At 43.5% G+C, this 25,645-nt stretch overlaps 1 protein-coding gene across 7 annotated transcripts; it reads right to left on the bottom strand.

Moving 5' to 3' along the window:
- On the bottom strand, window positions 1–24,196 carry LOC109913079 (riboflavin transporter 2-like). 7 transcript variants are annotated; one of them, XM_020512542.2, is made up of 4 exons: window positions 24,025–24,196; window positions 11,456–12,560; window positions 5,265–5,388; window positions 1–970 (listed from the first exon to the last, which is right to left on the bottom strand). In XM_020512542.2, exons 2-4 carry the CDS (start codon window positions 12,490–12,492, stop codon window positions 758–760), a joined length of 1,374 nt encoding a protein of 457 aa, XP_020368131.1. In that variant the 5' UTR covers window positions 12,493–12,560; window positions 24,025–24,196; the 3' UTR covers window positions 1–757. The 7 variants fall into 7 exon arrangements, with proteins under 7 accessions (XP_020368131.1, XP_048472799.1, XP_048472769.1 ...); XM_048616842.1 differs by lacking the exon at window positions 24,025–24,196 and adding an exon at window positions 23,160–23,268; XM_048616812.1 differs by lacking the exon at window positions 24,025–24,196 and adding an exon at window positions 20,601–20,713.
- Window positions 24,197–25,645: the final 1,449 nt, after the last annotated feature.

Here is a 25,645-nt window from a genome sequence, read left to right on the forward strand (position 1 = left end):
TGCTCTTGACAGATACTTTATTGTGTAATAGTTTGTACACCAAGCCAGTTTGAAATAAAATCTGTCAAGTATTCAATTAAAATCACCAAAAACTAGCACCAGAGGATGAGTCATTAAATATTTCTTATACAGACATGACAGAGTTGGGATAAAGGCAACAGAAAGGTATAAATCAGAGACCAAGGCAGCGAAAGGTACAGTTTATCTTATTTAATTTTATGTTTTAAAAATATGCAGCATTATAATATGAGCAGAATACTTTCCATTTTTGCCCAAAGAGAATGGTCCCATAAAGATTCTTCTACTGATTCCATCCTTCCCTCGTCACACAGTCGTCCATTGAATTTCACTTCCCCTCCACAGAAACAGAAGAACTAGCATTCTACGAGTTGAACAAAGCAACCAACTTGAATTCAAACCTTCTCTGATAATTAAACACCCCAAGAATAATGTATCACTTTAGTTGCCATCCTTTCCTGAATATGCAGACATGAAGGGAGCAAATTATTGTATCTCTGGGGCTCCTGCTGATCTCCACTCTCACCTCTGAAATTATCACATAATACTGGGAGAAATCCTTCCAACCTGAGTAAATTCTACTGTTACCTAGGGATGGCAAATACTTGAGACAGAAGCTTCGGCTGAAATCTAAACTGTAATCTTCCCACGGTACTAGAAAACGGGTTGTAGGTTCTCCTTAATCTCTGGTCTATTGCTATCCTTTTGTTTTAATTTGCCATTTGTCTGTAGGTGCCAGTCACAGAAAGCACTTGGTGTTGCATGGGTCACCAGATTGGAACAGGTTGTAGATGCTGACCAGAGGGAACATGGTGAGTGCCCCCAACATGGAGCCCAGCTGCACCACTGCTCCACACCAGACGAGGGCACTGTGACCTTCATCACGCAGAATGATGCCGATCATCACCTTCACGTACGATAGTGTTCCAACAAATAGGATCCACGACAAGACCTGACAGGAAGACAAAGAGTGATGACGTTCAGCACAGCATGATATCAGCTGTGGCTCAGTGCAGGGCACTCCTACCCCAAAGCAGGAGACTCTACATACAAGACCCACTCTAGACACTCGAGCATATGATCCAGGCTAAAACTCCCAGTGTGGGTTTTACACTTGCAAAACTGCCATTTCTCAAATCAGGTGTTAAGTTGCCTTCCCAAGTGCTCTATAAAAAATAAGACCGAAAGAACTGCAGATGCTGTAAATCAGAAACAAAAACAGAAATTGCTGGAAAAGCTCAGCAGGTCTGGCAGTATCTGTGGAGAGAAAATCAGAGTTCAAGTTTTGGGTCCAGTGACCCTTCCTATTCCTGCTGAGCTATTCTGAGGAAGGGTCACCGGACCCAAAATGGTTAACTCTGATTTTCTCTCCACAGATGCTGTTAGACCTGCTGAGCTTTTCCAGCACCTTCTGTTTTTGTTCCCAAGCCCTCTCATTGATGACAAAATCTTGCATTTCTACAGCACCTTTAAGGTGGTAAAACATCTCAAAACACTTCAAAAGAGGGTAGCCACAGAATCAGATAGAATGGTTACAACACAGGAGGAAGCCATTCAGCCCATTGTCTCAGAGAACCATGCCCTCCCCATCTTTCCAAAGCATTGCATTTTTTCTTTTCTCAGGTAATAATCCAATTCCCCTTGAAAGCCTCAATCACCCCTGACTCCAGCACATTTTCAGGCAGTACCTTCAAATCCAAACATTTGCTGCATATAAGAGTTTCACTGTATGTCAAAAAACAGAAGTTGCTGGAAAAGCTCAGAAGGTTTGAAGAAATACAAAATCAGAGATAACGTTTCGGATCCAGTGATTGTTCCTCAACGATCAGCTCTGAGGATGGGTCACTGGACCCAAAACTGTTAACTCTGATTTCTTTTCTTCACAGATGCTGCCAGACCTGCTGGGCTTTTCCAGCAACCTCTGGTTTTGTTCCTGATTTACAGCATCCGCAGTTCTTCCGGCTTTGAACTGAAACCTCCCAACTGGCTACAAGTTCCTTCAGCCAGACTGTGACAATAACGGCCCGGCTATTATCACCATATGCCACTTAGATCGGTAAGCCTCACATGGCCAGGAATGGGAGATCATATTGGGAGTGAGACGCAGCCCAAGTGACTATATAGTTTGGGGATTTTGGAGGCAGCATGGGAATTTGGTGCAGAGGGAAAGAGATGGTTTGGATAAATTAAAACCCAGGATTGGGGACCCAACTCAAAAGAAAGAGTGACATCACAGGAAAACTGTAATTTCATTGGTTGATAATAGCTGCTAATTTGGCTATTATAGGTACTTTTGGTTTGGAGGTAAATAGGAGAAATATTAACAGATTAAAAGACAAAATAAAAAGACCAGTAGGAAATTAAAAAAAAAACAAATTAAGAGCTAAGTATATAAAATAGAGATGCAGGGTCAGGTCATGATGTGGGAGCTGGCGGACCCCACTGTGGTTCACGATGACCACATCTGGAGCAAGTTTTGGTTTCTTGAGGAACTCCGGAATTTAGCCGATAAGCTGGAGTCTGAGCTTTGAACACTACGACACATCAGGGAATGGGAGAGTTACCTGGATGTAATGTTTTAGGAGGCAGTCACACCCCTTAGATTAACTACTTTGAATTTGCTCAGTGGTCAGGGACAGAAAGGTGTGTGACTATGAGCAAGGCAGGTAGAGGCAGTCAGGAAGTAATACTGACAGAGCCTCAGCACTTGAGTATGTCTAACAGGTTTGAGATTCTTGTTCCCTGTATGGATGACAGCAGGAGCTGTGGGGAGGATGAGCAAACTGATCATAGCACCTTAGTACTGTGAACCATTCAAGAGGGGAGATTATAAAGAAATATAGCTGTAATTGGGGATAGAGACTGTTCTCCATGATCAGGATCGAGAGCCCCAAAGACTGTGTTGCCTGCCTGGTGCCTGGGTTGAGGATATCTCATCTGGGCTGCAGAGGAACTTGGAGTAGGAGGGGAAAAATCCAGTTGTCATGGCCCACGTTTGTACCAGCAATATAGATGGAAAGAGGTTCTGCTGAGGGAATATGAGCAGCTAGAGGCTAAATTGAAAAGCAGAAACAAAGCGGTAATAATCTTCCAGCTAACTGAGGGCGGTACGGTGGCTCAGTGGTTAGCACTGCTGCTTCACATTGTCAGGGACCCAGGTTCGATTCCACCCTCAGGCAACTGTCTGTGTGGAGTTTGCACATTCTCCCTGCGTCTGTATGGGTTTCCTCCGAGTTCTCCAGTTTCTCCCACAGGTCAAAGATGTATAGGCTAGGTGGATATGCTATTGGCCATGCTAAATTGCCCATAGTGTTCAGGGTTGTGTAGATTTGGTGGGTTATAGGGGGTTAGGTCTGAATGGGATGCTCTGAGGGTTAGTGTGGACTTGTTGGGCCGAAGGGCCTGTTTCTGCACTGTAGGGATTCTACGAACTAACGGTTCAGCAGATTAAAGAGTCAGTGCATGGCTCAAAGATTGGTGTGGGAGAAATGGATTCGAATTTGCAGGACATTGGCATCACTATTGGGAAAGGAGGGAGCTGTCCCAATGGGATGGGCTCCACCTGAATCATGCTGAGACCAGCTTCCTGATGAACAGGGAGAGAAGACAGGAGAATGGGGTTGAGAAATATATCAGCCATGATCAAATGGTAGAGCAGACTTAAAAGGGCTGAATGGCCTCATTCTGCTCCTGTATCTTATGGGCTTATAGATCTGTCACCAATCTCTTCTAGCACTTTTCACTCCTCTTCTTCCTCTCATTTACTGTAAAATTTTTCTCACTAAGGTATCTTCCCTATTTTCTTCCCTCAGTCTCCACACCAGATGAGCTGTCATGCTCAGTGAATTCTTGTACCGCTGCAGTCCTTCAGGTATCTAATCACAGTCAGAGTCATTCCTGCAACGGCTGCTCTTCTGACCATTGAGCAGAAAATGCAGGAAGAGACACAGCATGGTCACTGTCATTAATGTACCCCATCCTTGGGAGCTTTGCTCAGCCAGTGTCAGAGGGTCTTGAGCGCAGGGAGAGAGGCTACATCAAAACACAAGCTTATATCATCAAGCAGCAAACATCAAGATGAACTCAATAACAAATGTCATGAAGGGCCCACCAAGAAGTAGTTCTGAACTCAAAATGTTTACTCTGTTTCTCTCTCCACAGATGCTGCCAGCCCTGCTGAACTTCTCCATCACTTTCTGTTTTTATTTCAGATTTCCAGCAGCTGCAATTTTTTGTTTTATTATAACAAACAGTCACGTAATTGGATTAAGATAATATTGAATGTTCAATTCAGAGATTATTAATCTGCATAAATGGCAAATGAAATCTTTAATGGAGTTTTAATGGATCAAGGCAAAGAAGTAGTCAAGTATTTATTTTCAGTCAAGATGCAAAGGCCCAAACTACAGAGCTCCTAGAGCTGAGGAATATCGTATAAACACTTAAAGCCAAGCACAAAATGGAGCTGGAAGATTTTCAAATTAAGCAAGATTGGAGAAGTCTAAGCAAATTAAAAAGACTGCCAAAAACCAGCCCAGCTCGTTCCCGCCTCCCTAACCTGTCCTTCCTCCCACCTATCCCCTCCTCCCACCTCAAGCCGCACCCCCATCTCCTACCTACTAACCTCATCCCGCCCCCTTGACCTGTCCGTCCTCCCTGGACTGACCTATCCCCTCCCTAACTCCCCACCTACACTCACCTTTACTGGCTCCATCCCCGCCTCTTTGACCTGTCTGTTTCCTCTCCACCTATCTTCTCCTTTATCCATCTTCTATCCGCCTTTCCCCCTCTCTCCCTATTTATTTCAGAGTCCCCTTCCCCTCCCCCATTTCTGAAGAAGGGTCTAGGCCCGAAACGTCAGCTTTCCTGCTCCTCTGATGCTGCTTGGCCTGCTGTGTTCATCCAGCTCTACACCTTGTTATCTCAGATTCTCCAGCATCGGCAGTTCCTACTATCACCACCAAACTAAATATCCAAGTATTAGGAGTCACACAGCACCGTTAAGCCTCAGAGACTGCAAAAATGCTTTCTTCAGGAAAGCAAATGTTTGCAGTAAAATGATAAGGTAACTGTCTACATTCCAAAGTGACTACCCTTCTATAAAAGAAATACCATTTGTTGTTCACTGTTTTGGAACACCCTGTGGTGGTAAAAGGAGCTATAGAAATGCAAAATGTTTCTTTTTGAGGCTGATTTTAGATTTCAGGAGTTTCAGAACTTCAAAATTAATGTAAAACATAACTCACTATGACAACACTGCCAGCCTGACTCTGAACCAGCCAGGGGCATGGGCTCAGGACTGCCATGACCATGATGTAGGATCCCATGCCAGTGCCAGTTAATGTCAGAAATCCCATAAACGTCAGCGATCTGAAATGGAAAACACAAAACAATAACATAACCCAGTGAGACAGTCACAGCATTCTAAGAGAGGTATTAGTCTACTGGTATTTTTAGTAGGCTATTCATCCAGAAATCTAGCCTAATGTCTAGGTTCTGAGGAAGGGTCACCGGACCCGAAACATTAACTCTGTTTTTTCTACACAGATGCTGCCAGGCCTGCTGAGCTTTTCCAGCAACTTCTGTTTTCGTTCCTGATGTCCAGGAGCCCAGGTTCAAATCCTGTCAAGGCAGATGGTGGAATTTGAAATCAATTTTTTTTCCAAAATCGGGAATTAGGAGTCTAATGATGACTATGAAACTGCTGTGGATTGTTTGGAAAACCCTTCTGGTTCACTAATGTCCTTTGGGGAAGGAAACTGCTGTTCTGGACTATATGTGACTCCAGACCCAAGGCAATGATTCTCAAATGTCCTTGGGCAATTAGGGATGGACAATAAGTGCCAGCCAGCATCACCCACATCCTGTAAAAAAATTCAAAAACTGGGATAAGTGGATGGCAGTCTGTCATCTGCCAACCTGCACTGGGTTACTCAGCTCCGAGGTGTACCTGTCCTTTCTGTCAGGAGGACTCTTGACATCCCACATGGAGATCAGGTGATCACATCCTATCACTTTGGGGTTCCAAGTGTTTTTGCAGAGAATAATTTTGACTAAAAACATCCTATTTTCACTGAATGAGTTCAAGGACTCTGGAGGCAGCGGAATATTCTCCAGCTCACCTGATCTTTAGGCTGGAGAGAGTAAGCAATGCAGAGGGAGTGGGGTGCTCAATGACAGAGTACCTTGGTCAGACCCCAGCTGGACTAACTGCATCCAGCTTAGGCCCTACAACTCAGGAACATAGAAAGTTTTGGAGTGGGTGCAGGGAAAATTGTTGTTAAAAAAGATATATTTGGTCATGGGATGTGGGTATCACTGGCTGTGCCATCATTGTTGCACGTTAGGATTATAAGAATTATTCAAGGACTAAATCATGAGAAAGGGTTGAGGGGCGGATTTGATCAAAGAGGTTAAAATGTTTAGGACTCAACAACGTCAACACAGAGAAACCTACTGATCCATCCCCCACTCACACTTCAGAAAATAAGATCACAGTGCTGTGTTCTTCCTCCCAGCTCACAAGCAGGAGCTGAAACAGGAGGATTCTTCACAAAAGGAAGTACAATGCTGGTCCGAGGCTGTGGAAGACCGTCTCAGCGACTGCATCGGTGGACTGGACCGTGTTCAGGTACTCAGTAGAAAACCCACGGGTAGGTTACCACCATCACGGATTTCATGAGCAAATGCGCAGAGGATGGTGTACCAAAGCAGGTCAATCCTAGTGTTCCCCAACCGTAAACCTTGGATGAACCAGGAAATCCACTCCTTACTGAAAACCAGACGTGCAGCACTCAGGTCAGCTGACCCAGACTAATGCAAGAAATCCAGATATGACCTCTGCAAAGCCATCAGGGAGGCTAAGAGGCAGTACCGGACAAGTTAGAGGCCCAAACCTACCAAATAGACTCCCGCTGCCTACAGTGAGGCCTAAACAACATTAGGAGATTCAAAATGAAGCGGAGCAAGATGGCAGACAAAGGCACATCTCTCCCTCATACGCTCAATGCTTCCTATGTTGGGTTTGAGCAGAATGCCAGCGGGTGTGGTGATGTCTGCCCCGACAGCCCCGGACACAACTGTTCCCTCTGTCGCCTGAGTCAACCCAAGGAAAGCGGTGGGCCCGGACGGTGTTCCCGGCCGAACACTCAAATCCTGTGCGGACCACCTGGCAGAGGTATTCACCAACATCTTCAACCTCTCCCTCCTACAAGCCAAAATCCCCTCCTGCTTCAAGAACACCACCATCATTCCTGTACCTAAGAAAGCACACGCAATGTACCTAAATGACTATCACCCAGTGGCTCTAACTTTCTATAATCATGAAGTGCTTCAAGAGGCTGGTCATGGCCCACATCAACTCCAGTCTCCCAGCCTGTCTTGACCCCCTACAGTTTGCCTCCCAATGTAACAGGTCCACAGCGGATGCCGTATCCCTAGCCCTGCACTCATCGCTGGAACATCTGGACAACAAAGACACCTACGTCAGACTCCTGTGAGTTGACTCCATTTTCAACACCTTTATCCCCTGCAGACTGATCTCAAAACTCTGAGACCTAGGTCTTGAGGATGCACTCTCTGCTTTCCGACCCACAGACTGCAATCAGTGAGGATAGGTAACTGCACCTTGTCCACAATAACTGGAGCTCCCCGAGGATGCGTTCTCAGCCCCCTACTGAACTCACTGTACACCCACAACTGTGTCGCCAAATTCTGAATGAACGTCGTCTACAGGTCCGCTGACGACACCTCCATATGGGACTGATATCTAACAACAACGTGTCAAAATACAGAAGGGCGATAGAGGGCTTGGTGGTGTGGTGCAATGAAAACAACCTTTCTCTCAACATCGGCAAAACTACAGAACTGATCATTGACTTCAGAAAGAAAGGAGGAGAACACGGCCCTGTCTACATCAATGGAACTGAGGTTGAGAGGGTAGAGATCATCAAGTTCCTTCGAGTGACAATAACTGACAACCTGTCCTGGTTTTACCACAAAGATGTGACAGTGAAGAAGGCACAACAATGCCTCTTCTCTATCAGGCGGTTCAGGAAATTTGACATGTCCATAAGGTCCCTCACCAACTTCTACAGATGTACTATTGAAAGCATACTGTCCGGGTGCATAACGGCCTGGTACGGCAACTGCTCTGCCCAGGACTGTAAGAAACTACAGAAGGTCGTGTACAGCCCAGGCCATCACAGAAGCCAACCTTCCATCCATGGACGCTATTTACACAGCTTGCTGCCACAGAAAGGCTGCCAACATTAAAGACCCATCGCACCCCGGTAATGCTCTCCTACAATCTTTTCAGTCAGGCAGAAGATACAGAAGCCTGAACACACGCACGAGCAGGTTCAGGAACAGCTTCTTCTTGGCCATTATTAGACTGATGAATGGACTCCCTACCCTCAAATAATGCTGATCTTGCTCACATTGATCTCGCCTGACGCAAGCGCTGTGCAATGTAACCTGTTTACCTCTTAAGTCTTTTTGATCTGTACATCCTTGCTTACAATGATCTGCCTGTACTGCTCATAAACAAAGCTTTTCACTGTATTTACATACATGTGACAATAAATCAAATCAAACAATCAGATCAACAACGACCCAATGCGTAGAATCAAAACGCCAAATCATTTAGCCCTGCTCTTCATAATATATTCATATGGGGACGTAACAGTAAAAGCACTCTGATTTGGTTCCAGATCATTTTATTTCCATACCCAACTACAGGCAATTGTACAACTGGTCAGTATGGTGTAGAACCTCTGCACTCATCTGAGGAGTGGTGACCCCAGGTTAAACTGCCACTAGTCATCTCCCTCTGTAATGAGAAAGCACTTCCAGTCCTATGGTCTGGCAGGACTATGGTGACTTTACCTTTATCTGACTAATGACTACTATCATATATCTGCACACACCAGCTCCATGGAAGTAAGCAAATGAAGGCATAAGTGACGTCAAAATGACCTGCAGTTCCAGTTACTACCACAGGAAGGCGATCATGAGCTTTGATTCCTTGCAGCGCATGGTTGCTGCCCCCTCATGGAGGAGGAATAGCATTGTCATAGCGGGCAGTACAGTAACAAACCTGTATTAGCATTAGCATTAGCATTTTTGAAGAAGGGTCTAGGCCCGAAACGTCAGCCTTCCTGCCCCTAACATGCTGCTTGGCCTGCTGTGTTCATCCAGCTCTACACCTTGTTATCTCAGACTCTCCAGCATCTGCAGTTCCTACTATCCCTGTATTAGCATAGCAATGTTAATACAGTAACTATGTGAAAGAACGGCTTAGATAAACCCTCCGAGATGAAGTTGGGGAAGGGATTGGAGGGCAGTGTGATTAAGAATTTTAAGTCAGCTAATATTTTGCTTTCTCGGTGGGTTTCAAGGCCTGCGAATGTTCCTCAGGACATCCCATTAACATTTTTTAAATCAGGCACTCGCAGTGCAATTAGAAGCCTGATTTAGATACAATCGCTGCCATTTCTGTTGGCTAAGCTTCAAGAAATATGGCAGTGAAAGCCAAGTAGAACAGCTGGGTCTACACGTGAAGTGCCTTTTACAGCACTCCTCATGGGCCAGCAGGAGAGACCGGATGAGAACAACATGGGTTTAAAACAAAATGCTGTGTTCGTCCAGCCCTGCACCTTGTTGTCTCTCATTCCTCTCCTCAATTCTTGTTCTTCAGTCACCTTAGGAAATGGTTGTTAAAACGCAATGAATTAACAATTAATGTCTGAATGGTCAATATTGCTTGGACGAAACGAAAAGGGTCAGAGATGGGTTTTCCAGATCATTTCTTTCTTTGGGTCTGAAATTCCTTTTCTGAAATTTTTATGCCTCCACCAAAGGATTTCATGGCTTCATACCAAAAGGGTGGGGGAGGATGGGGTGAGTGTTGGGGAAACACTGTCAGTTAGCAGGTAGCAAATGTCCACTCATAGAGTCAGAGTCACACAGCACGGAAACAGACTCTTCGGCCCAACTAGCCCATGCCGAACATAATCTCAAACTAAACTAGTCCGCAATAAACAACTGCACCTCCCAGTCACGAACCATTTCAACTCCCCCTCCCATTCCTCAGACGACATGTCCATCCTGGGCCTCCTGCAGTGCCACAACAATGCCACCCGAAGGTTGCAGGAACAGCAACTCATATTCCGCTTGGGAACCCTGCAGCCCAATGGTATCAATGTGGATTTCACAAGCTTCAAAATCTCCCCCCCTCCACCGCATCCCAAAACCAGTTCAGCTCGTCCCTGCCTCCCTAACCTGTTCTTCCTCCCACCTATCCCCTTCTCCCACCTCAAGCCACACCCCCATCTCCTACCTACTAACCTCATCCCGCCCCCTTGACCTGTCCGTCCTCCCTGGACTGATCTATCCCCTCCCTAACTCCCCACCTACACTCACCTTTACTGGCTCCATCCCCGCCTCTTCGACCTGTTTGTTTCCTCTCCACCTATCCTCTCCTCTATCCATCTTCTATCTGCCTCCCACTCTCTCCCTATTTATTTCAGAACCTCCTTCCCCTCCCCCTTTTCTGATGAAGGGTCTAGGCCCGAAACATCAGCCTTTCTGCTCCTATGATGCTGCTTGGCCTGCCGTGTTCATCCAGCCCTGCACCTTGTTGTCTCGGATTCTCCAGCATCTGCAGTTCCTACTATCTCTAGTCCCACTTTCCTGTTCCTGGTCCATATTCCTCCAAACCTTTCCAATTCACGTAGTTATCTAAGTGTATTTTAAATGTTGTAACTGTGCCCCTTCCATGACTTCCTCAGAAAGTTCATTCCATACGGGAACGACTCTCTGTGTAAAAAATAATGCCCCTGTCTTTTCTAAATCTCTCTCCTCTCACTTTAAAAATATGTCCCCGAGACTTGAAATCCTCCATCCTAGGGAAAAGACACCTACCATTAACTCTATCTGTGTCCCTCATGATTTTATAAACTTCTATTTGGTTGCCTCTCAACCTCCAATGCTCCAGTGAAAAAAAGTTCCAACCTAACCAAGCTTTCTTCATAACTCAAACCTTCCATGTCAGACAACAACCTAGTAAATCTCATCTGAACCCTCTCCAGTTTAATAACATCCTTCCTGTAGCAGGATGCTCCCGGTGTCATGGTGGTGAAACTTTATCGATGGACTATGCGATGCTTTCCTGCCCATTAGCTTTGAACATTTGCAGCCCAGATACCATGCACTAAAATGGGATTTTTGGAAAGTCATCAATAAATCTGGTCTTTTGTGAGCTAACAACAGGAACAGCCACAAAATAATGTTGTAAAATTCAGCAGTGGGGGCCTGCCTGGCCAAGGTATGACTCTGCACCAATAGATAGTGTCGGACTCTTAATGCTTCCCATCTCAAGATGGAAACTGGTGTAGCGTGTATTTCAATACAGATGTTAACAGGAACAGCAGCTTACCGGTTTGTGTAGAACATGGCAATAAAACAGGCCAGTGGGTTGGCCATGGCTCCAAGGGCAGCAGACAAATGATAGGCCAAATTCCCATATGGTAGACATGAGTAGGACTGGACAGAAGGCAGGACAGCATTGGTCAGTGCGTTCACCCATCCCAGGACTAGGAAGATCAGGACCATCTCCGAGCATGAGTACTTCCCAGTCCCAAAATTGACTTTCACCTTGGCTTCATGTTGATTGTCTGAAGGACTGATCATGGGCCTCTGTTCTGCCACCTCCATTTTGTTCAACTCTGCCCCTCCATTGGCAGCCTCTGTCTGTTTAACGTATTTGCTGGTTGCTCGCTGGTGACGGGACTGTGGGAGATAGTTGAGGAGAATAAACGCCACCAAGCAAAGCGCCATGACACCGCTGAGGAAAAAGAAGAAAACCTCTGGTGGAAAGTTGGCTGGCTGGTAGTGAGCTACAACACTGTAATTGTTGCTGCCATCACCAGTCAAGTTTGACGACACATTGCCAGTTGTGCTTTTGGTGGTGTTGACGCAGCTAACAACTCCGACACCTTGGCCTAATGCGACAAGGCCTGGGACCAGTCCGCTGAGGCCCTCCCCGATGAAATAACTGGTCAGATACTTGGGCTGCAGGCGGGTCATGAAGGGCAGGAAGGTCACTGAAGATGTACAGTCCACCAATGAGAGGAAAAACGCCAAAACTAGGAGTGCCACGCTGTGCACTGCACCAGCAAACATGCTTGTCACTTTCCAGAAGAAAGGCAATAGAAAGGAAGCCACAATGCCTAAGCTGACAATAGCATAGATCACACCGGACTCATTCAGCTTTCTGGGTGAGAACTTGTGCATCAATGTGACAAACAAAGGCCCCACATTAGCAAACTGGATGATGATGGTGAGGTAGGAAGGGAGGTACCAGCCCTCGGGTATTTCTGGCACAATGAGAGGTAATTCTACCCAGAGGCCGTTGATCGCTATCCAGGACCCCATTCCAAAAACAGCAGCCAATATGTGGATGATCAATGCCATGGTAATGGTTGGGTTCGTCAATTACTCAAAAGACCTGTAATGGTGTCTGTCCCGTTGCCAAAGCTCTCCTTCAAAAAACAAAAGAGAAAACAAACAAAGTCAGTCAAGTGTTGAGTTGATGAGGTGTACCAAGAGTAAACAAATGAAAATTGGACTATTTATGATTATTAGCTCTAAGAATAAGTCACTTTTCTATCCTGGGTGTCCAGCAACAGCAAGCATTCCCTGGGTCAGGCAGAACACAATCAAATATCGAGCCAGGTTTTTTTCTGTTGGTTCCAAAAACATGTTTTAACTCTATTCCCTTCACCCCCACCCGCTACAGAGATTGCCCCATTTTCCAAGTTTAACAATTGCTTAGAAATTGCTGTATAGGTATTGATGAGTTCACAACATTGCCAATATTACTCTAAAAGAAATAATAATTTGTTAAGTGGAGATGTGCTGAACTATTCACACTGGTAGCTTCAACAAAAAGAAAAATATTACCATTGTAGGGCTGGTAAGTCCCATCAAGATCCCCACTGATGATGTGATTTACAGACCCTGGAACAAAACTCAACTTTTGAGACTCAGAGAGGGGAAATAAACATGGTGGGATTCCCACTCCAGTTGGCAGTGACTATTTTCCAATTGCGCACATACAGACTAAATCACAGAACATGATCAATCACAGATACCCTCCCTCCCTCCAGTAGGGGGGTGTCACTTGATTACAATCAAAATGGGAGTTCTTTTTTCCCTCCAAGATGCTGAGGTCAACAACAGTATCATGTATGAAATCACACCCACCTCTGCAGAGACCACGCATTGAAGTCATATACTTATAACAACTGAGACAGATACACAACAGGATATTGAGCTTCTCCACTCTACACTGACATTCATTATGACTGATGTTTGACTTTGACTCCATCCAATTCCCATATCCTTGAATTTCCTTATAGTCAAAGAAATCTATTGATCTCAACCTTGAACACACTAAACGACCAAGCATCCATAAGTATCTGGGGAAGATAACTGCAAAGATTCACAATCCTCCAAGAAAACAGATTTCTCTTCGTTTTACTCCTAGCTGACTGATTCCTTACTCTGAGACTGTGATCCCAAGTCCTTGACTCTCCAATCGGGGAAAACAGACCCTGAAGAGCAATCTATGAATTTTATGGGGTTCAATGAGACCAAACCGCAGTCCACAAACCTCCAAAGAATAGAAGTTCATTTCAATTCAATCGCTCATTGCAGGACATGTCTCATGCCAAGAATCAACAGAGTGAACCCTTGCTGCACTCCTTCCTTAGTTAAGGAGATCTGCTATTCCCTCTCCAAGATGCATTACCTGAAACAAAATGCTTCATCACAGAAACATGCAAAACCTCTACTGAGATGACAAACTAGAACATGTTGAAATGTGGACATTACAAGAGTTAATTACACACATACATAGACATGCACTGACGCACATGCATGGACAATCACTGGCACTGACACAGGCAAAGCTGCAATTAATTAATAAAATTTATAGGGATTCTGCCGACTTTTTCATTCCCTCCACATTTACCCTTCCCCTCATAACACTAACCTTTCAACTGTGGTCAGGTTTGAAAAACAACTCTTCTTCCCTACATGAACAATGTCAACTGATTTAGCTCTGTCACTTTAACAAAACAATAAATATTACCGCTGTTTCTACGCTTTGAATAAATATACAATAATCTTAAGAAAATAAAACTAATCACTACTTATTGTGCCATTGCCTTCCTCCTAATTCTTCTCTATTTAAATTTTAAATCCTTAAATTTTTTTACAATCTTCTCCAATTCTCATTCCCCTTCAATTTTTGAAGCTTTATATTTCTAATAATCTGCCCCTCCTTTGTATTTCTAAGGATCAAATCATAGAATTTTACAGAACACAAGGTTTGGTTCTTCAAGCTGGTTCTTTGAAAGAGTAATCAATGAAATGCATTGTCTCTTTTTTCCCATAGCCCTCCAAATGCTTCCTTTTGAAATTCCCCTTTCAATCTTCTTCTATTATCCATTCAGGCAGTGTAATCCAGATTATGACAACTCACTGTCTAAATAAAACATTCTCCTCACCTTGCCCCAGGTACTTTTGCAAATTATCATAAAAGGAACAGGTTGTTTTACCTCACAAACACACCACCCTCCCACCCCAGCCAGTTCAACAGCTCCCAGATTAATAAACAAATCTGTGCCTTTAAGAGAGAAAGAATTGCCCTCACCCCAAATAAATCCCTGACGATTACAGCCTTTCTCCAAGCCACAGTCTCTTGAGCCAGATATCAAATAAATGGAAGATTCAGGGACAGAGACATCGCCACTGCACAACAGCCTATCCCTGAACCAATCGAAGTGAGAGGGAAAGCTAGCCTCCCCTTAGCCCTCCAACAACCGAGGCCAAACCAGATGCACTTACTGTACCAGCAACAAGGTTACACAATCATTCCAAGGATACATATCTTCAGTAACACTAATAACACACTGATACAAATGTAACAAACTTCATAATATGTTGATCAAAAAAATCCTTGAAAACTGCAGCATGTTCAGTTTCAGGAGACTGGGTGAAAGGAACATGTTCTTCACCGCCCGTCTGTAAGGAAAACACGTCTCAGAGCGAGCTCATGTATAATCATTCATCTACTTCAGAATGCTCACTGCTTCTGTCAGATTTGATATGAATCAGCGGTTTAATGAATGTCTAATTTATCCTCACCATTTGTATCAGTAAGCCCAATTTAGTTCTGCTGTCCTTCATATTACGGATTTTTGTAGATTATCATTGAGTGACCACCCATATCCCTTTCCTCCTGCAAGTTTACCTCAGCTAGGTCCCAGGTTCAAGTCCACATTGAACTCCCTCCAGGAGCTGGTGAATTCCCTGTGTGATTTTATTTTTAAGAGCATAACCTGTGGGTTTGAATATTGCTGCAAAAGAGCATTTTGACAAAGATGTTCATCTTGCTCTCAATTTGCAAAAAATGCCAAACTAAAGGGAAAACAACATTTATACTCATGCATTGTCCTGATGAGTGAAAGTGGGTCTTACGTCAGCGACATTCAAATTCTGTACCATCAAAAGATATGGGTTAATTTTTTCTTTAATTCATTTATGTTCTTTGGGAACCTGAAGTTAATCTTTCTGTTAATTGTTTATTTCTGTCAGGCATTACATGTTTTCTGTTATGAAGGCTATAGGAACAAGAGGTAGCCACTCAGTCCTTCAAAACTGGTGTTCAATTGTATCATAGTTGGTGTTTACTAACTCTGTCTACTGCCTTGCTTTTATAACCCTAATATCTTCAGAAGAGTTTTACTTGTTATCACATGGCATTCAGTGAGAGCTTGCCAATTGGATATAAAATTGGCTTGACAGTAGGAGACAGAGGGTGGTGGTGGTGGGTCATTTATTAGACTGGAGGCCTGTGACTGGCAATGTTCTGCAAGGGTCAGTGCTGGGTCCACCTTTGTTTGTAATTTACATAAACAATTTGGATAAGAATTTAGGAGGCCTGGTTAGTAAATTTGCAGGTGACACCAAAATTGGTGGTATAGTCAACAGTGAAGAAGGTTATCTAAGAGTACAAAGGGCTTGTGATCAATTGGGCCAGTGGGCTGAGGGGTGGCAGATGGAGTTTAATTTGGATAAATTACATTTTGGATAACAAAAAATAGCAGGGCGTATATTGTTAATGGTAGGGTGCTAGGTAGCGTTGTCAAAGAGAGAGACCTAGGGGTACAGGTATATAATTCTTTGAAGTTTGGATCACAAATGGACAATGTGGTTAAGAAGGTGTTTAGCACACTTGCCTTCATTGCTCAGACCATTGAGGATAAGAGTTGGGAAGTCATGTTGACCTAATACTGGATGTTGGTAAGGCTTCTTCTAGATTACTGTGTATAGTTCTGGTCACCCTGCTATAGAGGGATATTATTAAATTGGAGAGAATTCAGAAAAAATTTACTAGGATGTTGCTGGGCCTGGAGGGTTTGAGTTATAAGGACAGCCTGGATTGGCTGAGACTTTCACCACTGGAATGTAGGAGGTTGAAATGATCTTGTAGAGGTTTATAAAATCATGGGGGTTGTAGATAAGGTGAATAGCAGTGGTTTTTTCCCTAGGGTGGGAAAGTTCAAAACTAGGATGTATATTTTTAAGGTGAGAGGAGACAGATTTAAAAGGGACCTGAGGGACAACTTTCACACAGAGGGTGGTTGTGTGTGGAATGAAATGTTGACTTTCCTGTTCCTTTGATGCTGTCTGACCTACTGTGCTTTTCCAGGCATAAGAGTAGGGAAGTCTTACTGCAACTGTATATCGAGCTGGTAAGACCATATCTGGAGTACACAGCAGTTTTGGTTCCCTTATTTAAGGAATGGTATAATTTTATTGGAGGTAATTCAAAGAAAATACACAAAGATGAACCCTGGTATAAAAGAACTGTCTTATGAGCAAAGGCTAAACAGGTTGGGATTCTATTTCCTAGAGTTTAGAAGAATGAGATGTGATCTCATTGAAACATGTAGGATTTTTGAGGAGCTTGACAGGGTAAATGCTGAGAGGATATTTCCCCTCATGGGAGAGTCAAGGACCAGAGGGTATAGTCTCAGAATAAAGGGGTGCCCGTTTAAGGCTGAGATGAGGGGGAATTTCTTCTGTCAAAGGATTGAAAGTCCTTGGAACTCCTTACCATCTAGAACTATGGGACAGAATCCTTGTGTCTATTTACAGCTGAAATCAATAGGTTAGGGGAATCAAGGGTTAAAAGGAAAGGGCAGGAAAGTGGATGTGAGGAATGAGAGATCAGCCTGTATTTTCTCAAATTTTGAAGAGTTAGAGATGATCACATTGAGACTTTCAACATTCTTAAACAGGGCATGACAGGGTGAATGTAGGTAGAACATTTCTCACTCCCCACCAACCCCCTCCCCCCTCCACAATCAGCCACTATTGAAATGAATGGTGAGGCAAACTTGAAGGGCTGATGGCCTACTCCTGTTCCTATGTTTCTAGGAGAAACAAGGAAACAATTTTTCATACAGAAGGCGTTAGGGATTTGGAACTCACTGCCCGAAATAGATGCAAAAACCCTCAAACCATTTAAAAGGTTTCTAGTGAAATGCATCTCAAAATGCAAGACAACAGATCAAATGTTGGAAAGTGGGATCAGGATGGATGGTTCATTTCTCAGCTGGCAAGGAAATAGTGGGCTGAGGGACCTCTTTCTGTTCCACCTATGATTCTGTCACCTCTCATTCTTCTACTTTCCAATGAGTATCAGTCCAACCTGCTCAACCTCTCCTCATCAGAAACCGTTCATCTCAGGAATCAATCTCACATGCCTCCTCTGGAATGCTTCTTTTATTCCTCCTTACGTGAGAAGAGAACAAAATGTTAAGCAGTATTCTAGACGTGGTCTCACAAAGACTGTGTATGCACAATCAATTCAGGTTCTTACTATTGTACTCTATTTGTAAGCAGTGAAACAAAATCCCTTTGTGAGACTGAATTTTACAGCAGTGTTTATATCGGTAAGATTTTTTCTTTAAAATCCAGCGCTATTTGCTTCTATGTTCAAAAATCACAATTGCATAAAACTCTTAAATAAAACCGCAGGAGTTATTATTTCTCTAGTGGGTGTCTGGGGGTTAAAATTCCAGAGTTGGGACAGGAAAATCTGAGTTTGAGCCTGGCTTTGGATACAAAGAGGTAGCACAAACTTTCTTTTCAATTCTCTCCTTTATCTTTGTTTGGAGCTTTCCCATGTCAATCAGAAGCTGCATTTGAAGATGTTCTTTCTTTCATTGGTTAAACTAATAAAGAAAAGTGAACTTGCTGAGCAATTTCCTCACAGTCCCTTTTCCTGAATTCCGTACTTACATTCTCCTTTTCCTGAGTGACAACCGAAGAGAAGTATTCATTCAACATTCTTCCAATATCCTGCAGCTTCACATGCAGGTTGCCCCTTGACCCCTATTAGGTCCTACTTCTGGTTAACCTCTTCCCTTTAATGTATTTACAAAATACCTTAGCACTCGCCCTAATTCTGTTCACAAGGCCTTTCTTCTGCCCCCTTTTTGCTCTTCTAATTGCTTTCTTAAGTTCCTTCTTGCATTCCTCTAGGGCCGCAGCTGAATTCTTCCCTTTGGACTTGTTAAAAGCTCTACTCTTCTTTGTGCAGAACTGAACTGTCCTAGACATCCAGGGTTCTCTGAATTTATTGCTCCTACATTTCCCTCTTAATGTTGGATTGTATTCTCCCCAGCTCCTTTCTGAGTGTCCCCCATTGCTTTGCTTTAGACTTACCCGAAGGAACTGTGCCCAGTCTACTGTGGCCAGATCCTGCTTTATTCCCCAATCCAAAGCCATCTTTTACAGGCCATCTTTTTCTTTGTCCATCTTAGGACTGAGATGAGGAGAAATTTCTTCACACTGAGAGTGGTAAGTCTGGGGTATTCTCTGCCATAGAAAGCGGTTGAGGCCAAAACATTGAATGCTTGTTTTAGTTTTTAGAGCTAAAGGGATCAAAGGGTAGGAGCAGAAAATGGAAACGGGGAACTGAGTTGAATGAGCACCCATGATCATATTGAATGGAGGAGGAGGCTTGAGTACCAAATGGCCTACTCTTTCCCATATTTTAACATTCTTCAAATTCTTCATTCTTATATTCCACTTCATTTGCCTTCCCTAATACCTGTTGAACTTGGATGCTGGCTTTTTGCAACTTATGCACAGGGACTCCCAAATTCCACTGTGCTGCAGCTTTCCAGTCTTTCTCCATTTAAATAGTATTCAACTTTGTTTTTCCTGCCAAAGGGCATAAGCTCTCATTTTCCCATATTATATTCTAGTAAGTTTTTGCCCACTCACTTAACCAGTGTATATCCTTCTGCATTTGTGTCATCTTCACTACTTGTCTACCCACCTACTTTTGTGTCATCTACAAACTTGGCTATGGTACATCCACATCCCTCATTCAAGTCATTTATATCGTAAATAATTGTGGCTGCAGCATTGATCCCTGTGACACTGCATTAGTCACAGGTTACCACCCTGAACACACGCCTTTATTCTAACTCTGTTTTCTATTAATTAACTAATCCTCTATCTATGCTAATATACTGCCAAGACCATGAGCTCTTACTGTATTAAGTAGTCTAACGTACGGTACCTTATCAAATGCCTCCTAGAAATCCTAATATTACATTTACTGATTCCCATTACCTATCTTGCATTAGAGATCCTCAAAGAATTCTAATAAATTTGTCAGCCTTCCTCTTCACGAAGCCATGCTGACTCTGCTTAATTCTATCATGTTTCTAAATGCTGTGCTATTGCATCCTTTATAATAGACTAACATTTTCCCAGTGACAGATGATAAGCTTACTTCTACACTTTGCTACATTGTACATTTATTTCTTTCAGTCTGATTCTTAACTTCCTTATTTATTCATGGTTGGCTCAGCTCCTTCCTGGAATCCTTCTTCTTTCCTGCGAAAGGTTGAAAACCTTTGCTCTAAATCCAACCTTGCTCCTTTTCTGTTCCCATAACCTTTAGCCTTAACCATCAACCCTTTTTCATTGGAAGGCAACAGATATTTAAACTATCTGGCACCTATATTTTTAGACTTTAACTTACCATCTTCTTACTATCTAAACTCTATCACAACTCCAACTTTTTCCAGCTCTGATGAAAGCTATTCACTTTGCTTCTCTCTCCAGATCTGCTGTCTGATCTGTTTTGGTTCATTAAAGTCCTTACTCAAATCTGGGCAATGAGTGACTCCAGTTCACACCAACTTTTAACTGACCTAACCACCTAGTTATCTCAATTTACCATGGAACCTGGAGTAGGCTACATCCAAAAAAGGGGGAGGCAATGGCCTAGTGGTATTATTGCTGGACTGTTAATCCAGAGACCCAGAAAATGTTCTGGGGACCCGGGTTCGAACCTTGCCACAGCAGATGGTGGAACTTGAATTCAATAAACATCTGGAACCATGAATTCATTGTCAATTGTCGGGTAAAAAAAAAATCCATCTGGTTCACAAATGCCCTTTAGGGAAGGAAACTGCTATCCTTACCTGGTCTGGCCTACGTGTGACTCCAGACCCACAGCAATGTGATTGACTCTTAACTTCCCTCTGGGCAATTAGGGATGGGTAATAAATGCTGCCCACCCAGCAATGTCCTCCTCCTGTGAATAAAAAAAGATTCCTTTTCAAAACTGTTCACCCCCCTCATTTTCTTGAAGCACAGGAGAATTGATTAGTCAATACAGGCATCTCTGAATCCACCTCTTTCCTCTGCAGAATCTATAATACACTAAACTAATGTTTAACAAACATTTACAAGTGCAACAATCAGGAACGTAGGAATACATAAGCAGGATTCCATGCATCAAGCCTTCCCCATCATTCAATACAATAACAGTTATGCTATAATTAATACAGTACAAATAAAAATAATACAATCATTGAATTCAAGGTTCTTATCCCACACTATGCCCATATTCCTTAATGAGACTGGAAAGGGGGGTTTTGCTATAACACATGTTCTGGCAATGCAAATTGGCTATAACGCAACTGACAAATAGGGGAACGCTATTCCTGAGACATGAACTTGTGCTGACTATAATGCGATTCCATTGGTGACCTTATTGTTGATGTTTTTAGAAAGTATTGCAGGAAAAAAATTTGGATTTCAAGATTCGCCTCATCCTGGATAATGCACCAAGCTATGCTCCCACCATTGGTGAGCTTTCTGAAAACATCAAAGTGCTACTTCTACCTCAAACTCTCTCCTTCAACCCATGGACCAGGGTGCAATAGCAGCTTTTAAAGTTTATTATTTAAGGCGCACGGTTAAGAGGCTGATTGCAGCCACTGAGGGGGATAAGGACAGTGTTCTTCAATTTTGGAAGAGCTTTAACATCAAGAATGCAATTGACATTATCGTGAAGGCCTGGGGTGATGTCAAAAGGACTGTTTGCAGAAGCTTCTCCCGGATTTTTTTCAAGATTTTAAAACCTTTCCTTCGTCAGAGGAGCTCCCAAGAATCAAAGAACATTGTGTTGATCTTACAAAGCAAGTTGGATTTGAAGAAGAGAGTGAGGATGATCTACAACAACTTGTTGCTGAGGGAGAAGTGGAAACTGGAGATGAAGATGAAAAAGTCCAGGATGCAGCACCACAACAGCTTTCCACACCTGTTTTGTCTTCTATCATGCAGAATGCTGCAGGGCAGCAGTTCATGGAATAAGATCTTATTTGGCACCCTGTGAACAGCTTCTTCATGAAAGAAGAAAAAGGGCAAAAGCAGCAAAAACTGAATATCTTTTTTAAGCCAACCCCAAGAAACAGCCAGAAGACAATGAACCACAGCCATCCACTTCTGGATTAACTATTTTTGGCCCCAACCCTGCAAATACAACTGCACTTGAAGGTGAGACAACAAGGTGCAGGGCTGGATGAACACAGCAGGCCAAGCAGCATCATAGGAGCAGAGAGGCTGACGTTTCGGGCCTAGACCCTTCATCAGAAAAGGGGGAGGGGAAGGGGGTTCTGAAATAAATAGGGAGAGAGTGGGAGGCGGATAGAAGAGGGATAGAGGAGAGGATAGGTGGAGAGGAAACAAACAGGTCGAAGAGGCGGGGATGGAGCCAGTAAAGGTGAGTGTAGGTAGGGAGTTAGGAAGGGGATAGGTCAGTCCAGGGAGGACGGACAGGTCAAGGGGGCGGGATGAGGTTAGTCGGTAGGAGATCGAGGTGCGGCTTGAGGTGGGAGGAGGGGATAGGTGGGAGGAAGAACAGGTTAGGGAGGCAGGGACGAGCTGGACTGGTTTTGGGATGCGGTGGGGGGAGGGGAGATTTTGAAACTTGTGAAATCCACATTGATACCATTGGGCTGCAGGGTTCCCAAGCGGAATATGAGTTGCTGTTCCTGCAACCTTCGGGTGGCATCGTTGTGGCACTGCAGGAGGCCCAGGATGGACATGTCGTCTGAGGAATGGGAGGGGGAGTTGAAATGGTTCGCGACTGGGAGGTGCAGTTGTTTATTGCGAACCGAGCGTAGGTGTTCTGCAAAGCGGTCCCCGAGTCTCCGCTTGGTTTCCCCGATGTAGAGGTAGCCACACCGGGTACAGCGGATGCAGTATACCACATTGGCAGATGTGCAGGTGAACATCTGCACTTGAAGGTGATAGTGATGGTGATGATGATCCTCAGACCCTGCATTACCAACAGAGCAACCTCAAAACTTCCTTCCCCATCAAGTCATCTTGACATTTCTTCAAAGATAAGGAGTTAAATTTACTTTTATTTGATTACTAGGTATGAATTAAACTTTTATTCAACTGTGCTATCCTCTGTGTTAGGCTTTTGAGTGATTTATTTTTGTTGGTCTGCCCCTAACCTCGCTTTTCCCACAGGTGATGTTGCACAGGAACGCAACTATCGCGTTATAGCAGACTCCCTTGTATTTAGAAATCTCTCTTTCATGCTCAAAGACTGGGCTGTCACAGTCCTGAGGTAGAGATTTCCAAAGATACATGACCCTCTGGAAGTCTGAGCTGACAATTTGTTACACTGCATGTTGACTAAAATTGGAGCACAGCTTTTTAAAAAAAAACTAAGAAAACTTTACCTTGTCTTATATTAATTTATCATTTGACTGCATTTCCAACGTTATTCACAAACCCTCCAATTTGTCATCACATCTGCGAGTCAGGGCTGAGATAACCTGGTGATGCTGATTTACACGCCTCTCCCTCCCAGGTTGGTGGTTGGGCAGTGGGAACGCCAGTCATTATCCAGTCTCCCCACCCCCATCTCTCCTGCTCAGAAATGACAACAGAGCAGCTTCCTCAGAAATGACCACCCAGGAATGAACTGACCAGATACGAAGTCGTTATTTTGTAGCGAGTAGTGTACTGCATCTTCCTAAGAAGGGGCTACAGCCGCAGTACAGAGGGACCAGCTCCCACCCCCAACCAAACCCGATTAAACTGCAGGTTCATTCTCATTCACTTCCTACTTCTTCTCAATCGGGAGTGTACACTCTGACACACTTCTAGCTAATTTATTTTAGAAAAGTAACACTGACTCGGTTTAAAACATTACATTACATATTAACTTAATCTAATACCACACTATCTCTACAAACTGGAATTTGAAAAAGTCCAATTTAAATAATAAATAGACCTCGCCCCCTCTAATCTCCCTCTGGTACAACCAGACTCTAATAACATCGTCTCCTGCTCAATTCAAACCAGGAATTAGATATTACGATGTTTAGATTAGGGTTTTAGCCCAGTTTCAGGGTGACATTGTGACAGTTCAGGAGCTGGAGAAACGGCTTCACTCCAGGCCATTGTAACCATGGGGACAGTTCTTTAAACACATTTCCCCCCACCCCCTGAGTCCCCTCCACCCACTGTGGGAGACAGTACAGCCTCCACAAATATTCACTGTAAGACAATATAATTGAGGCTGAAAGGTAAACCACTCACAGAGCGCCAATCGCATCGACATGGTGTGAAGAGGCAGCGTTTAAAATGAATGAATAATTCCCCTTCCCAGTAAGGCAGTGGGAAATGACTCAGCGTTCTGTGTTTAGGAAACTGCACTCTGTTGCTGAACTAAAGGGACGGCGGAGACACAGCGACGTGCATTCTTCCCGGTACACAAAGTGTTAAAAGGGAAAACAGTTTTCAGTTAGGAAACAAGGGACTTATTTCGTCAATCTATTTTTTAAAAAAAAAACCCCTCAGTTCCATTGCGACATTCAAGTATTCCTGCAATGATGCAAGCTCCAATCTTTTTTTTACTCATTCACGCGATGTGGGTGTTGCTGGCCAGGCAGCATTTATTGCCCATCCCTAATTGCCCAGAGGGCAGTTAAGAGTCAACCACATTGCTGTGGGTCTGGAGTCACATGTAGGCCAGACCAGGTAAGGATGGCAGTTTCCTTCCCTAAAGGACATTAGTGAACCAGATGGGTTTTTCCAACCATCGACAACGGTTTCATGATCGTCATTTGACTCTTAATTCTAGATTTTATTTTATTGAAATTCTACCATCTGCCATGGTGTCGAACCCAGGTGCCCAGAATGTTGACTGGGTCTCTGGATTAATAGTCTAATAATAATACAACTATAGTGGCTGTTGCATCTCCACTGCTGCGTGAAAACAAAATTGTCAAATTTAGTAAAATATCGATTTTTGGATTCTAATTTTCATTTTAAAGTCTTGTGGACACAAATCCTTGCTGAAAGAACAAAAAAAAAACACACACAAACACAAGATGCCCAAGAGTATGAATAATAACTGCTTTATTTTGTTTGGGCTGATAGTTACCGCATTTCCACTGCCACTGGACTTGAAACATTAACTCTAATTTTCTCTCTCCATAGATACTTCTAGACCTGCTGAGTTTTTCTAGTCTTTCTGTTTTTGTTTGTTTTCTCTCTTGTTACTTGTCCCTTGCAGACCTGAGACTGTAACATAAAAACTTGGTGTCGTAAATCACTCAACTTCTGCACTCCTGTAGATCTTAACACTGTCTTTCTTGAAACTTTCCATCTTGATTCACACCTGCCACTTTACCACAGTGAATTTTGTTTTCAGTTGTCAGGGTTACCGACATGAGTCAGCTGTGTCTGAGTTTTCACCACATTCTCATTCCTCCCATCTCCAAATCGCTTTATTACTAAAGAGTTCAATTACTTTTTCTGTTGAGTTGCTTGCTGGAAATTAATCTTGACTTCCTGGAGATTTGGCACACCCTCAGGAACATTTCCCGCAATGAGTGGATCGCTCATTCTGAAACTGCCATAACAGGAAATGAATTCATAAGGCCATGAAACATTGAGCAGAAGTAGGCCGTTCAGCTCTGCCATTCAATGAGATTGTCGTTAATCTGATATGATTTGGAACTCACCACCTACAGGGTGGAAGTGGAGGTGATTGATAATTTTAAAAGGAAATTAAATTGTCATTTGAAAGAAATTAACTAAAAGGCTCGTTTGAAGAGTTGGTGCTGCCGTGATGGGCTTAATGGCCTCCTACACTACATCAATTCTGTGATAACAGAGCAGTGGAAAGGATCTGAAAAGAAACTGCTCTAAGGAG

Source organism: Rhincodon typus, chromosome 2, assembly GCF_021869965.1.
Source record: "Rhincodon typus isolate 14 chromosome 2, sRhiTyp1.1, whole genome shotgun sequence".
NCBI lineage: Eukaryota > Metazoa > Chordata > Chondrichthyes > Orectolobiformes > Rhincodontidae > Rhincodon > Rhincodon typus.